Raw genomic sequence first — 14472 nt, 5'->3', positions numbered from 1 at the left:
CAAAGCTTAGTGAAAAGAACTTACATACCTTCACTATACGAATGCCATAAAGGTGTAATTATATTTTAGTTAAGATAAAAAGCCAAATGGCTAGTTTTCTGGCACCTTAATATAGAAAATAAGGGGATAAACATCCTTTGTTGTTTTGTAGCCAGTAAGCGAAACTAAAGATCGATAACTACGATCTATAAGTTTCATGCCGACAAAAAACTATCGGCGAAGGCAATTCGAAGAAAAGGTGGAGCAAGCTCCCTCACTATTCTCGATATTTTCTCCTAGGAGCTGTGTTTTACATTATGAGAAAATATCAAGAATAGTGAGGGAGCTTGCTCCACCTTTACTTCGAATTGCCTTCGCCGATAGTTTTTTGTCGGCATGAAACTTATAGATCGTAGTTATCGATCTTTAGTTTCGCTTACTGGCTATAAAACAACAAAGGATGTTTATCCCCTTATTTTCAAAGAATAATAATTTTTACTTTCCTCGTACAATATTTCAGTTTTGATATTCTAGAAAAGCTACACACAGATGCAGTTCTCAGAAGGTCTTACGAATCAACCATATCATGAGACATATTTACAGCTTAAAATTTTTTTTTAAAAAAATCTCAATGTCTGATCAAAAAATAATTTGTTTGGTAATCTTTTATTAAGAACTCCAATGGAGAAAGGACAAAATGTAGGAAAGTGCGGTTCCATATTACTGTGCTGACGCAGGCCAGGTTCAACGTTTAAACAAGCATTTGAAGCAAGAAGCGCTATCGTCAGAGACAACAGGAAACAGAACTTCAAACAGTATTTATTTAATGCATTGAAAACCATTCCACCAACTTCTGCTGAATCAGAAAGTATTAGTCTTCGTGAGAGCAGTACCGACTGTTTAAGAAACTATGTTCAAAACATTGATTGACTCTTTAAGTATGTTAAGGTAAATGTTTTAAAATAATATTTAAAAATTCTAAAAAGGGTATCGTATCCCATAATAATAACAACAACCTTTCTCTTAATTAACAACCATTCTTGGATTTCGCAGAAATTACCTTGTTTTTCCAGACAGTTCTCGGGATGAAGACAGCTTCTAAGAGAAACCTCAATACCTACGCTTCGTTCAATTTCGGTCCAGGTTATTTTCTTTCACTAGAAACCAATTTGCCTCAAGCATATTGGTTTCTAGTGAAAGTCCTCAGTCAAAAGAAAAGCCAATCAACAAATATAGTTCGTTTTAAATGTTATTATTATTATTATTACTATTATGAATTATGGAGCGGAAATGAAAGCTTTACTTAAATCACCTCTTCTAAAGATATTAGGAAACCGAACATAATTGTGTGTGAATATAAATATCAGCTTGAGTAAAACAGTTCATTCATAATGTAAAAATATGAAAGGTCAATGCATTCTAATAAATGCCGGAGAAGAAGTAGCCTCGAGTAGTGAGCCCCTTATTTCATTTTCTGTATGAGTTCAATAAAACTTAAAGTTTAATAAAACCCATAAAACTCGGTCAGACGTTTTTGGCCAGTTTTTTTTTTTTTTTTTTTCCAAGACCAGCTCATCGCTCCTTTCCTGTTCGGTCGTACGTTCCAACACTGAGCTAACGACGTGGTGAGATAAGATTCCTTAGATAACTAACGGACAGTGACCTCTTGCTTAAATTATTATACAAGAAATCAATCTGCACACCATGTGTGAAATTTTTGTCCATACTCAAGTTTTAATTGAGCGGATGCTTACAACCATCCGTTATCGCAATTGGCTAATCACAACTTCGCGCTGGTGACCCAATAGTGGAGCATTAATAAAGCGTCATTAGGGTCATACGAGGGCTCATCATAGCGTTTGTACAGGAATATTTCCTGCTTGCTTGATGTCCTCACTACAGAACCAATAACAAACTATGCTAGGACTTGATACATACGGTTCACAATTTTTGACGGGGAAACTAGTGGTCGGAGGTTAGCGATCGAGGAGCAAAAAAGATCGAACACACTTGGACGGAAATTGTATGAGAATGCAAAATTACTTTTTTCTTCTTTTTTTGTAACTAAAAAATAAGGAAAAAACTTAGAAATTAATCCTTTCCTGTGCGATCCTTCCCGCTTCTTCACTGGTAACAACTCCCGCCCCTCAAAAAAGAAAAAAAATTCTTAGATGAGGCATTCCGTTTTGTGTGCTCACAGAGAAATATCCAGTAGACACTGGGCAAATAAATGTGCCAAATAGTTAATTCACAGATCCACGCAGACTGTATTTGTAAGCTACAGCCACGCAGAAGATAAAACTACGAATAAAAACATCAATAAAATAAATTTACCTGGTGGGCATGTACACTGATAATTGAAGGCATCAATCGGGCGACAAGTTCCACCATTATGACAAGGACTAGGGTCACAAGGAATGTACTGAGATTCACAGTTTTGGCCAGTAAATCCATTCTCACAGATACACCTAGATTATATAAAAAAATAAAAAATAAAAATAAAATAAAAAAAACACGTCTAGTTTCAAAACGAAATAAACAAAGACTTCGTTTAACAACAACAAACAGCGAATCAATGCATTTTAACCAGCGTCTGATCTGGATAACACTTATTTGAGATTTGGGAATGAGAAGGTTTTAAAATAAAACTGATTTTAAAATGAAATGCTTATTTTCAATATATAAAGTTTGTTTAATTTAACGGGGGGCAAAAATCAATGCTGTGTGAAACGTCATGAAATATTAACGAAGTTAACAATTACCTGTATGATCCGACGGTATTGATGCACTTGCCCCGTACGCATGGATCATTCCGACATTCGTCTATGTCATTAGTACACGTGGGTCCAGTGAAACCTTTGGCACAAGTACAACGATAATTATCCTCCTTTGATTGACAAGTCGCTCCATTGCGACAAGGATGAGAAGCACAGTGGTCAACTAGCTCACAGTGATGTCCTAAAACAAAACAAAACAAATATAGACACACAAACACAAATATGTGATTTATATACACTCACAGGCCACTTTGTAGGAGATACCTATCCTATTTAAATACTAGTGGAATGCCTTGTTAGTAATTCTAAAGAATGACGGAAGCATTCTGCAAGAATGCTAGCTCAAGAAGATTAGAAAACATAAATCAACTGTGCGGATGTTGATTTATGTTTGGTGCTCTCTTTGCTCCCTACAGACACATTTCCTTTTTTTTTCCTTTTTTTTTTACATCGTACTGTCAACTACAATTATGGTGAGATGTTAACTAGATGAATTATCAATACGCCTGGTCCATCTCATTGATTATACAATTTTCTTCTTTCTCCTCTGGCAGCAAAATGCATTTCGTTGGCTGTGTTTGTTTTGCTGTCGACAGACACTTTGGTAAACACTTGACACCGTTATTTATGACCACCAGTATGCTGTTTGCATAAGCAATTGCAGTTCTGTTGTTCCACAAACAAAACACATTGAATTCAAACCCCCCCCCCGCCTCCTTCATCATTCGAAAATACCTCGTCCGTCATTTTTGCTATTACTTTTCACAATAAACCACTTAGCAGTGCAGAATCGATAATGTTCGGTAAAAGGATGGGTTATAAAAGTCGCCATCAAGCGTATACCATACAACCAAAGCAGTCCAGCAGCAGTATTAATATAGTAAACCCTCGATTTAAAGGACTTATAGAGGCTAAGGGGGGGGGGGGGTGTCCGCTAAATCGAAAGTCCGTTAAATCGCAAATTTTTTAAAATAAAAATATCCGTAACATTATACTGCAATTTTATCAATATTAGCACTGTAATAACAAAAAAAAAATTGTTTTACACACACTTTTAGATAAGTTAATGTGAAGTTAATGTTCGATGTTGATGCGCTTGATTCAGGTAATCCTGGTTTGAAAAACATATAAAGTTTTTTTTTAAACTTTTGAATTCTGATATTTTTTCTATAATTAACTAAAATTACGAAAATGTGTGTAATAAAACTGCCGCAGAAAGTCACACCACGCGACAAAAGAACCAGTTACAGTCCGATTGGTGTGATCAGGTCCTAATCATTCGCCTACCATGTTTTATGAGCGGTGACTCATTTATGTCGGCTAAATTACTACAGTGTTTTTCCAACATATGATGGCCTATTCGCCAAAATTTGTTAAAAATAACAGGAAATTAATAATAAAAAATAACCTGCTAATTTAATTATAAGCAAATCTTGGTTAAAAGCATTTTAAAATTAACGGGTGTTAATTTTCACATGTGACATACGGACCGGAAATTTTGTCCGTTAAATCGAGAGTTTACTATATAATTTATCTTCTCGTGGGTAGGATTTACATAAAAGAAAGAAAGAAAGAAAAGAAAAAAACCCTGAAAATTATTCGAATCTTATAATCCTAAGCAGCAAGTATAAATACATAAACGATTGAAAGGGGAAACAAATGCACAAATGCTACAAACTGCTTTAGCAATTAAACCCATAAACCCACTCACCCACCCATATTCAATATATAAAATCCTACAATAAGGTTTATGTACTAATTACAATGCAATATATAGGAATGTTGTGTTGATATATATACAAAATGTTAATGGATAGAAAAGGATACTAATCTCCAATCTCTTTGTCGATAGAGGAGTTGATCAGCCAAGCTGTAACATCAGTTATAGCGGCTGATTGGTTGCTAAGCACTGAAGGCTCGAACTCACTACGTGTAAAGACTGACTGGAGTCTGTATTTATTTGCTTCTTTTAATTCAAAAAGTGGAAATTCTGAAATTACTGAAAATGCAAATAAATAAATAATCATCCCAACTTACCTCTATAGCCGGCTGCACATGTACAAGTATAGTTGTCCAGAGTTATCAGAGTACATGTGCCTCCATTCTGACATGGATCGCTGTCGCAGCTGTTAGGAACAGCAATTTCACAGAGAGAAGCCGAATATCCTACAGGACAAGAGCAAGAGAAAGTTGGACCACTGGTGACGCTCATCTCCACATTGCACGTTCCTCCATTCTGACAACGTGGTCCTGGCCCGGTATGGCATGGGTTAAGATGTTGGCAGTATTCCCCAACATGCATCGGCGGACAGCTATCGAAAATAAATAAATAAACAAATAAACACATAACTTATGCTTGTGCCATTATCTAAAGATGATGGTACATTTATTGCCGTAATTCTACGCTTGCTTCTTACAAGAAATATATTCTACTTCATTGAAATCTATCATTACATTCATAAGAAAGTTTATTCATATCACGCATGTTTCAAGATCTAATTATATATATATATAAAACTTGTTTTCTGTATAATCCAATGTGTAAGACCAAAAATTATTGCAAAAGTATTTGACAGGATATCACACGGAACTCTGTTAAATAAATTAGAACAAGCAAGTGGGTTTGGATATGAAGCTGGTGGCATGAATAAGAGGGTGGCTAACTGCTGGTGCTCTTGCTCTCTCTCTCTCTCTCTCTCTCTCTCTCTCTGCCTCATGTATGCGCGTGTGTAATTTGCAATGTCGGACAGCCTCCGCATTTTCCGGAACTGCCACAGTGCGCTATTCTAAACACCGAGGCTTAACATTTTACTGAAAGCCTCAGACATATCAAGACGAAACGATTATGTTAAAATGAATTGTAGCAACAATGACCAGTGTATTGCAGACAACGGGAACTTTGAATGACAGTAAACTCCGAATCCTGTTGTCTTAAAAAACAATCCTCTCATATGCAATTTAGTTTGAAAATGTACTATACGCATATACAATACCATTTAGTTGCTCTCAAGCAACCAAAAAACTTGGCTAATATAAGACAATGAATTAATAAAGCATATCCATGCTGTACGATTTACCTTTTTCCTCTGGCGTATATTAAAAATGTTTTCAATTTCAATATTTTTTGTTGTTGTTGTTGTTCAAAGAATTAGTTCAGTCTCACTGGGACATCCTGAAGATTTTTTTTTTCGTTTTTAATAACATCATCCCGAAGCTGTGTTATTCATATTTTTAAACCAACTTAGTGCAACACCAGATTTTACCTCAGTTACGATAACAAACTCAATGTGCTATTCTTATGAAATGTCAGTATTTATATTAACAGTTAAAACAGATAAGTTTTATCTGTTTTAACTGTTTGTCCGATAAATAAATTTTTAGCACTGATAAGTCAAATCTCTAACAGAAGGCGTAATCACTAGCAATCTACGTACGCTCTATTCTCAGGATTAAAAATTAAAAAAAAGGGGGGGACCAATCCTTATAAGTTAATTTTTCTGCTGTAACTTGATACTACTCACGGCATACAATACAAGCCGTGCTACCCAAATGGATAAAACTTCAAAAGAACAGATGGGTACCAGAAAAAGTACGCCAGAAACAGATAAAAAGTAGGCAACAACAATTCACAAATCCTGAAACTTAAGTTAGAGGGTGGGAAAGTTCGAATCTGTTCGCAAAGGAACAACGGTACAGTCCCAGGAGAGAGGCGTAAGGTGTGCTGCTTGGCACGTGGCCGTTGCGGGAAACAATATCTACTCTGTTTTTGGCAACCTGTTCCCAACATTAGTCAAAATGAAACGACGAACACAACCCTGTATTCTGACATAATGTAGTTCACGCTCACTTGGTCACCCTATAGTGTGTGTGTGGGGGGGGGGGATCTTTTCACCCTTCTATGGGGGGTTCCAACCTAGAAATAGGCACCCATGTCTGATCAGCAGGAGGGCTGGCTCACTTCTTGATTCTGCTTGACTTTTGACACTGTAGCCTACCATCTGTCCTTTCCCATATGAGATTCCGTGTTACAGCGTACAAGAGTAACAAAGTTCATGAAGTGCTCATTTTGGTCTTCGGGATTATACAAAAGGCTAATAGAATAAGCGTAGAGAGAGAGTACAACTCATCTCGTTAGTCCATTTAAAGTCTATACTATATAGATGGAACAACTATCTTAAAAGGATAAAACATGGATAACAAAAAAAAACTGATATTGATAATAATGATAATAAAATAACTGCAAAAATTTTCTAACGTGTAAATCTTTTATGCGTTGATGCTTAGTGATAAGTAAAGTAAATGCAGAAAGTATGATTCAACAACGCATAATTGGCTATTTAACATAGAAGTAACAGACACGTGACAGCTAGCAAGCTGTACTCGGTTCACAAAGACGTTTGGGTAATTATAACTCATTTTCCAAAGCCAGGTGGGAAAATCAGTTATAATGTTGTACCACTATTTTTTCACACATATTCTTTTGCGCTTTCGATGCATATTTAAGAGAATGAGAATTCAAAGTCTAATATGACCACTATTTTCTATTTTATTACAACTGGTTTTGTAAACCAGCACTTTTTCCCCGCCTAATTAGCATCTGGCAAAATTAAAGAAAGGCCAACCGACCCACTTTGAATATTACGAATTTAAGAGAAATTTTAAAATCTTTTATTTAAAAGTATTTCATGAAGTCAGGAACAAAATTTAATATTGGAAGCCTACTTATAAAAACCTTACACCATATTTATTTAAAAATAACTAGTAGAATGGCTCAGTTGGAGTCATAGTATTTATCTATAAAATCGCCTCAGAAAAGTGGAATTCCCTTTTGTTTGCTGTTTGTCTTTCCAAGTAACTATTCTAATTAGGTTTCATCAGCGCTTATTTTATTATTTATTTTATTTATTTTTATTTATTTATTTATTTATTTTTTTTTTTAAGGACGGTAAGCAACCGTACAGCGTACTGGCACCTCTATTAACAGTGACGTACAGGTGCGGTTATTGATTTAATTTTGAAATTTTCTTGCTAGCAAATAATGAATAGTGGCATCTATTGTCATGCAACAAAAAAGTGGGAAAAAACACTGTTTCAGTGTTTTTTTTTTGTTGTTTTTTTGAGTGGTTAAACTACATTACTAAACAAGTGCGATAATGCAGATGGTAGATAACATTACGTGACGGAATACAGTTCAATTGAGAGTAATGCAAACAAACATTTTCATGTATAGAAGTTACTAATCGCTCTAAACGGTTTAAAAGGCCCAAATTTTGGAATTACGCACAATGCTTTAGAGATCATAATATTGAACAACCAAATTCTTCCGTACAACTGTAATAACAAAGATTTTATGTATAAATCAACGAATGGCTAAATAGTCGACTGCAATGGGATTCTATCCCATCGGCAAAGCAATGAGTATTTTGTAGTTACTTTTTTTATATACTATTTCTGATGTTTTCCATACTGAAAAGTTGATGCTTGTTAGTGATTGAGCTTATTATAGGATGAAAAATTGTGCAACAAAAAGTTTCCGTTAGGGAAAAAAAGTCTATTTAAACCACCACTAAAACTTAATTCTTCGTTTCTCTGATTGTAATATTACAATATTTTGAAATATTGTAATATTTTGTAATATATTGCTCCTATATAAATCGCTAGTATAGATTATTTTTGAGGTAAAATTGAGTTCTATTTTGGGCTAAGGGCTTTTCAAGCCACTTTAGGTCTCCGGTAAGCAGGGGCGGTCTCACATAATCAACAATGCAATTCCTCTACAACTTAAGGATATTCACAAACATTATGCCTACAGTAAGATTGGAACCGACAGCCTGTTGGTTTGAGAGGTTATCCACTGGCCAATTAGTCGTTAATGGCGTCATGTTTTCATATTCAAAAATAGTGGATGTAATATTAAAAAGGATAAAATATAGTACTATAATATAATAAAAGGTGAAATAACAAAATGAAAGAAAAGTAAACACAAAACGAATAAGGAAAGCAACAAAAGTAGTTGGGAACTTTAGAACGCTACTGCAATAGTAAGATTTCCAAATATTTCTATGGCATAGTCGGATGAATGGCTTGTGCTTTTCGGTTGGAAAGCCATGGGTTTGAATTCTGTCTAAGATGCAAAGAACATTTATAAGATATTTTCAATTGACAGTAAATTAGCCAGTCTCATATGAAGGCAACAGAGTTGTTCCTCAAGCTAATCAGACAACCTGGCCGAAAAACACAAGAAAGCATCAATAGAATATAATCGCCACGGTTGCTTCCGAGTGATCCTGAACAATAATCATATTGTAGTACAATTAAGGCACCCCAAGTATGATAATGATCTGAAAACCATTATCATACTTGGGAATTGAAGTTTACCAGAAATTAAAGTTTTTACCAAGTAAAAACTTTAATTTCTGGTAGCTAGCGTCATCCATAGAGATTAACGCGGATATATATTAGTGTACTCAAAGAATAGATACAGAAACAGTGAAGTCACCAAGTCATTAACTAAATTTAATGTCTTGGTAATTTACAGAAGTCACTAAGACATTACACTTCTGCCTCGAGGGAAAATTTTTTACATACTTATTACATAAAATAAGTATTTTTCTCATTTCGAAGCAGGGTCTCCACACTAAACTGTAGGATTTCGACAACAACCAGCAGAAAAAAAAAAAAAAAAAATCTAGTGACACCATCGGAAATAATTAATCATTACTGCATTATGTATATAATATATAATCAGAAGAGTTCTACAATGAGAAAACTTCATTGATAAAATGGGCTTACTTATAACATAGATTACTAACGCGGGTCTTCAGTTATATTTAAGGTATATAACAAATATAAGGTTGAGATTCAAATACTGTATTTCAACTATAAAGTATGCTCCCCCTCTTTTTCTCTTTCTGAAATATTAAGATAAATCCAATTGAAATATTTTAAACGCCACTGTTGGTGACCGAGGGCAAGAATGCATTTTTTTTTTCAGGACAATATAAACAATGGGCTGTTTATAACAACAGGAGGAAGCTCCCTCTGTCCAATAAGAACATCAAAGCTTATAGTGCAATAACTGTCCCCTCGGATGGCAATTACGGAATTACACCATTTCAATAGCTTTGGGAGGGGGGGGGCGATGAAGAGCAGTGCTGATCAGTAGACAAGACAACAGGACCGGAAACCACTTCTGATCTCACGTGACGCTCAACAAGGGTAACACGTTAGAATGGACCCGTCCCCAACAGAGTTTCTTAACGAAGCTCTCTCTCGATCTCCCTCTTCTTGTTTCTCCTCTCTCACGAGCAGAACTACAAGACGCTGCTGACTATAGGTCTGTGTACTGATAAGGCAGGATGCATGGTTCACTGAGCTCGGATGTTTTCTCAGTGGTAAGCCAGTCACGTGCGATTTCTTTCTCCCTAGTCTTAGATCGTGAACCGGTTCTGATGACTGACCGACCGTTTCTAGTTCATAAATCATATAATACAAAAAGTAGCGGGACATATATATATATATATATATATATATATATATATATATATATATATATATATATATATATATATATATATATATATATAACTTTTCACTGACAATATTTATTTCAAAACTTTAATTTTTGTTATAATTTATAAAATAAAATATAGATAAGGTTATTTTTTTTATTATTTAACTGGAAATTTATAAAATTATATTGCTATGGTTTCTTAGAAAGGAAGGGCGACTCGGCTATCTCCTCTACTGTTTAATCTACCATTACCGGAAACCAGCTATTGTTATAATTCCCTTCTCCCAAAATTAATTTTAAAAAGAACGTATGCGAAACAGAAAATATTTTAAGTAGGTTTACAGCAAAATTTATTTAACTAGGTAAAATATGAATGAAGCTGCGAGATACAGAAATGGACACTTTGGCAAACTGAGTCACTAATTTTGCGTTTTTAAATCCAATGCGCATGACTGTATGGGATCTTCCAAACACCATTATAAAAAAACTCCAAAATTATGACCAAAGGCTCATAGGCACAATTGAACTCTAAAGGAAATTCAATATATTCCAAACTATTCCAACAGTCTACAAGTTTTATATAGTGAAAGTTGAATGCATTTATTTCTGAGGCAGAACTGAAATTAATAATTAATTTACCTTCCTTTTAAATCATACACTCTCCTAAATCCTGCGAATAAGAAGTAAATACTATAAAGCTTCTGGAATATATGTGGTCTATCCACTCATACATACGGGGAGTAAATAGCTTTATTTTGAATAACTTACAAAATCAGATTTATAAGCAGGTGTCAAAATCCCACTGCGCCCCCCCCCTTCTTTTTCGTTTAACAGTATATGTCGAAGTTAATTAATATAATTCTCGAGAACACCAATACGAAAATAAAAAAAAAAAAAACTTGAAGTTTCCAGTTATAAACAAGAGTTAAGAAATTTTTAATAGCTTTGTAGTCCTAATATTGAAGTTTCGAGTTCGTATTCTGGAAAACCTGATTCTAAAGGAATATTTCAATTCAAAATTCAAAGAAATATTAAAGCTTAAGTAAAAACTTTAAGCTTTAATACCGAAACTATAGTATTGTTTTTAAAAAAATTAACACCGGCCTGGCTGGCAGTATTGTTCTCCAACCAACGGGCCGCTGGTTCGAACCTATAGCGGCATGAAGTTTGTGATTGTCTTTAGGCAGAATATGAATTTATGAGACAAGTGTTATACCACCACCACCACTATTACTACGCTTATTGGAGGCCTGAAGTGGCTTGAAAAAGTTCCATGTTTGGTCTTTAGAGGAGGGTTTCCGAACTAGGTGAAAAAATGAATAAAAGTACAAAAAATAATAATAATAAAAATCAATAAAAATAGAAAAAAAATCGTTAGCCCATCCACGGTGCGAATGTACTATAGGTTTACAAATAAACCTTTCTTGGGTGGGAGCCACGTAAAAAAAAATAAAAGGATATTTTTTATATAAGAATGGGACTTAACGCATGTGCTCTTCACTACCAATCCGATTCTGCAATTGCTAGTTTATACATTACTGCTAAATCATTGTTCAGTCATAAAATATAAATAATATTAAAATACCTGACTTGTAAATTAAATCTCTACATGTGGATGTATGATTTAAGCAATTCTAGTCGTATTTCTAAAGATTCCATTCAACAGCGAATCTGTAAAATACTATTTTAAAAAAAATGGATCTTAACAGTTCGTTGGATAAGAGAATAAAGGAGTTATCTTCGAGCCATTAGGTCTGCATGAGTGCATGCAACTCTGTAGAGCATGGCAATTCAACTTAGTTCGCTCATATAGCACAATCAAATGAACCTTTGATTTTTACATAAATGACTAATTACAAAAATTATTTACGATCGCGGTTTGCTATTACTTAATATAATCCAATCCAAATAAGATAATCAAAACGGATATTTCATCAGTTTCGGAAAGTGCAATGCCAGCTTCCTAGCATTTTTAATTTCCTGTGTCAGCTCTAGTGAATTTCAACTTTTCTTTCTTTCTTTCTTCTTTTGTCTCAAATTTGCTCTTTTTTTTTTCCTTCTTCATTTAGATCTTCATTTAACAGATATAACCTGCAACTTTTGCAAGAGTTCCTTTTTCATCACTTCCGCACAAAGAACGAAGTCAAAAACCTGACAATCACGTATTTTATCATCCACATACCCAATTAATATTTTTTTCCATCCTCAGATGTAATGTACTCTACTAATGTCTGCACAGCAAATTAGCAATATTAACGAATATGATGCGTGTATTTTCATAAATAAATTTCTTCAGGCTGTGTTTCTCATCACATTTTATAGCTCTAGTCTTATGTAACTATCAATATTACAATAAAGGCTCTGGCTTTATTGTAATACAGCACTTATTACCTTGATTCATCCAGTTATGATTTACCGAAATAGTGAAATTTCCGAGATATTCTGATGATTGATGCAGAAAGCGGGACAAGAATCTTTAAAATCTGGATCGTCCTAGAAAATCTCAATCTTAGATCATATGCATATGTAAATATATAAACATAATCCCATTATTCTCTTTTCTTAACATAGGCATTGATTGGATTATGAAAAATGTTACATACTTGTAACATTTTTCATAATCCAAAGTTTACATAAAATATTAAAATTATGTTGGCCATAACGCATGACAAATTACGAGTTATATAAACCAAGCAAAAAAAAGTATTGCCAGTTTAAAAATATACGCAGATGAATTGGTCATATACAGAGAATGGACAGGGGAGAAATTCCAAGAGTAGCTTAGAGAGGGATCCCGTAAGAAAAAAAGAAAAAAGAGGAAGCCAAAACGAACTTGGTGAAGAATGAGAGAGAGAGAGAGAGAGAGAGAGAGAGAGAGAGAGAGAGAGAGATATGCTGGTTGGGAGAACTGGGGAAAGGCAGAATTTCAAATTAAGGTGCAAAAGAGAGGTGTAACAGGAGACTATAGATCTTGGCCATATCTTGTCACGCAGTACGAAGATCTCTATGCAGGTGACAGGAGGTCACACTTGTCTTGTGCATAAGTTACCATTAAAGACAACTGCTACTATGAAAATCTAAAACAAAGGCAAAACTGGGATGAGGTGTGGGGGGAGATAAATGCTAGAGATCGTTCATCACGACAACGCAATATTCCACTAGTCCATATTCCAAAAGGGCACTACCATCAGAAACGTCGGACTTTCAGTACATGAGTACTCCCGATATTTCGCCAGATCTGATTGTGCGAACAGCGAATTCTGATTGTTGAAAATTTGTGCTTGTACGGTATGTGCCACAAATAAGCGATGTATGATGCGTATTGTAGGATATTTGTCAGGCAACATGTACTGATGACAGTTGCCCTTCTGGTCAGTTTCAAATTAAGGATAGTCCGCTATTTAACCCAGTGTGTCCTTAAGTATCAGTTGGGTTAGCCTTCCAGGTACACAGATTAAACCTCACAAGGTACAAACTACAGTTACCACCTCCGTTTGTCAAACCGACAAGAAATCTCCTCCCAAATGATGTAGGCTGATTTGTCTTAACGAAGCCTCAACAGTATAGGAAGCAGAAACGAAGAACACGGGGCTGAACTTAATCCGAATGAACCGATTCAGACCAATCGTGATCCGAAACAAGAAATTTAAAATTTAATAAAATTTTAGAATATATTGCCGATTTCCAATACTTCAAGTATCTTAAATTATGGGAATCCCACCAAAATGACACTAAATTGGGCCCCATATTTGCTAGGGCCAGAAACTGGAAGAACCACAGCGTTCTGTAGTTGGAAAGGCATGGAATGAATCGTAAATGGCCGAAGAACATTTTCTAGAGTTTTCAACTGTATTTACGTTTCAGTCTTAGAGAGAGAGATGACAAGTTTTTTTTTTTTTTTTTTTTTGCTCGTTTTCCACTTGCGTTTTAGACTCAATGGCTTGTCCAAACAAAGTAACTTGGCTTCTTCAAAACATAATTAACACTCAATGACATGGCAATTAATCCTATGTCCATAGCGTATTACAGCTCTCAATTACGTGCGTTTTCTGGCCGGTTCGCCTGTTTTTGCGAGATGACCAATCTTGCCACTCTGTATGGGACCGGCTAACTCGCCTTTAAGTCCTGATAAAGGTTCCCGTCCTAGATGGAATTCGAACCCAGATCTTTCTGGGTTCGATTTCCAAACGGCATCATCGAAAC

At 35.0% G+C, this 14472-nt stretch overlaps 1 protein-coding gene across 1 annotated transcript in view; it reads right to left on the bottom strand.

Moving 5' to 3' along the window:
* Positions 1–14472, bottom strand: part of LOC150108695 (uncharacterized) — a 191321-nt gene that overhangs the window by 114126 nt on the left and 62723 nt on the right. The window contains exons 3-5 of the mRNA XM_090416158.1: positions 4794–5068; positions 2742–2937; positions 2314–2447 (exon numbers count right to left, since the gene is read on the bottom strand). Of these exons, the coding sequence (XP_090272284.1) occupies positions 2314–2447; positions 2742–2937; positions 4794–5068 (605 nt within the window). The remainder of the gene's footprint in view (positions 1–2313; positions 2448–2741; positions 2938–4793; positions 5069–14472) is intronic.

Source organism: Typopeltis vanoorti, chromosome 3 (assembly GCF_054136105.1).
Source record: "Typopeltis vanoorti isolate ZY-2024b chromosome 3, IOZ_Tvanoo_1.0, whole genome shotgun sequence".
In the NCBI taxonomy this organism is placed as follows: Eukaryota; Metazoa; Arthropoda; class Arachnida; order Uropygi; family Thelyphonidae; genus Typopeltis; species Typopeltis vanoorti.
This window is presented reverse-complemented; position numbering and strand designations above follow the sequence as displayed.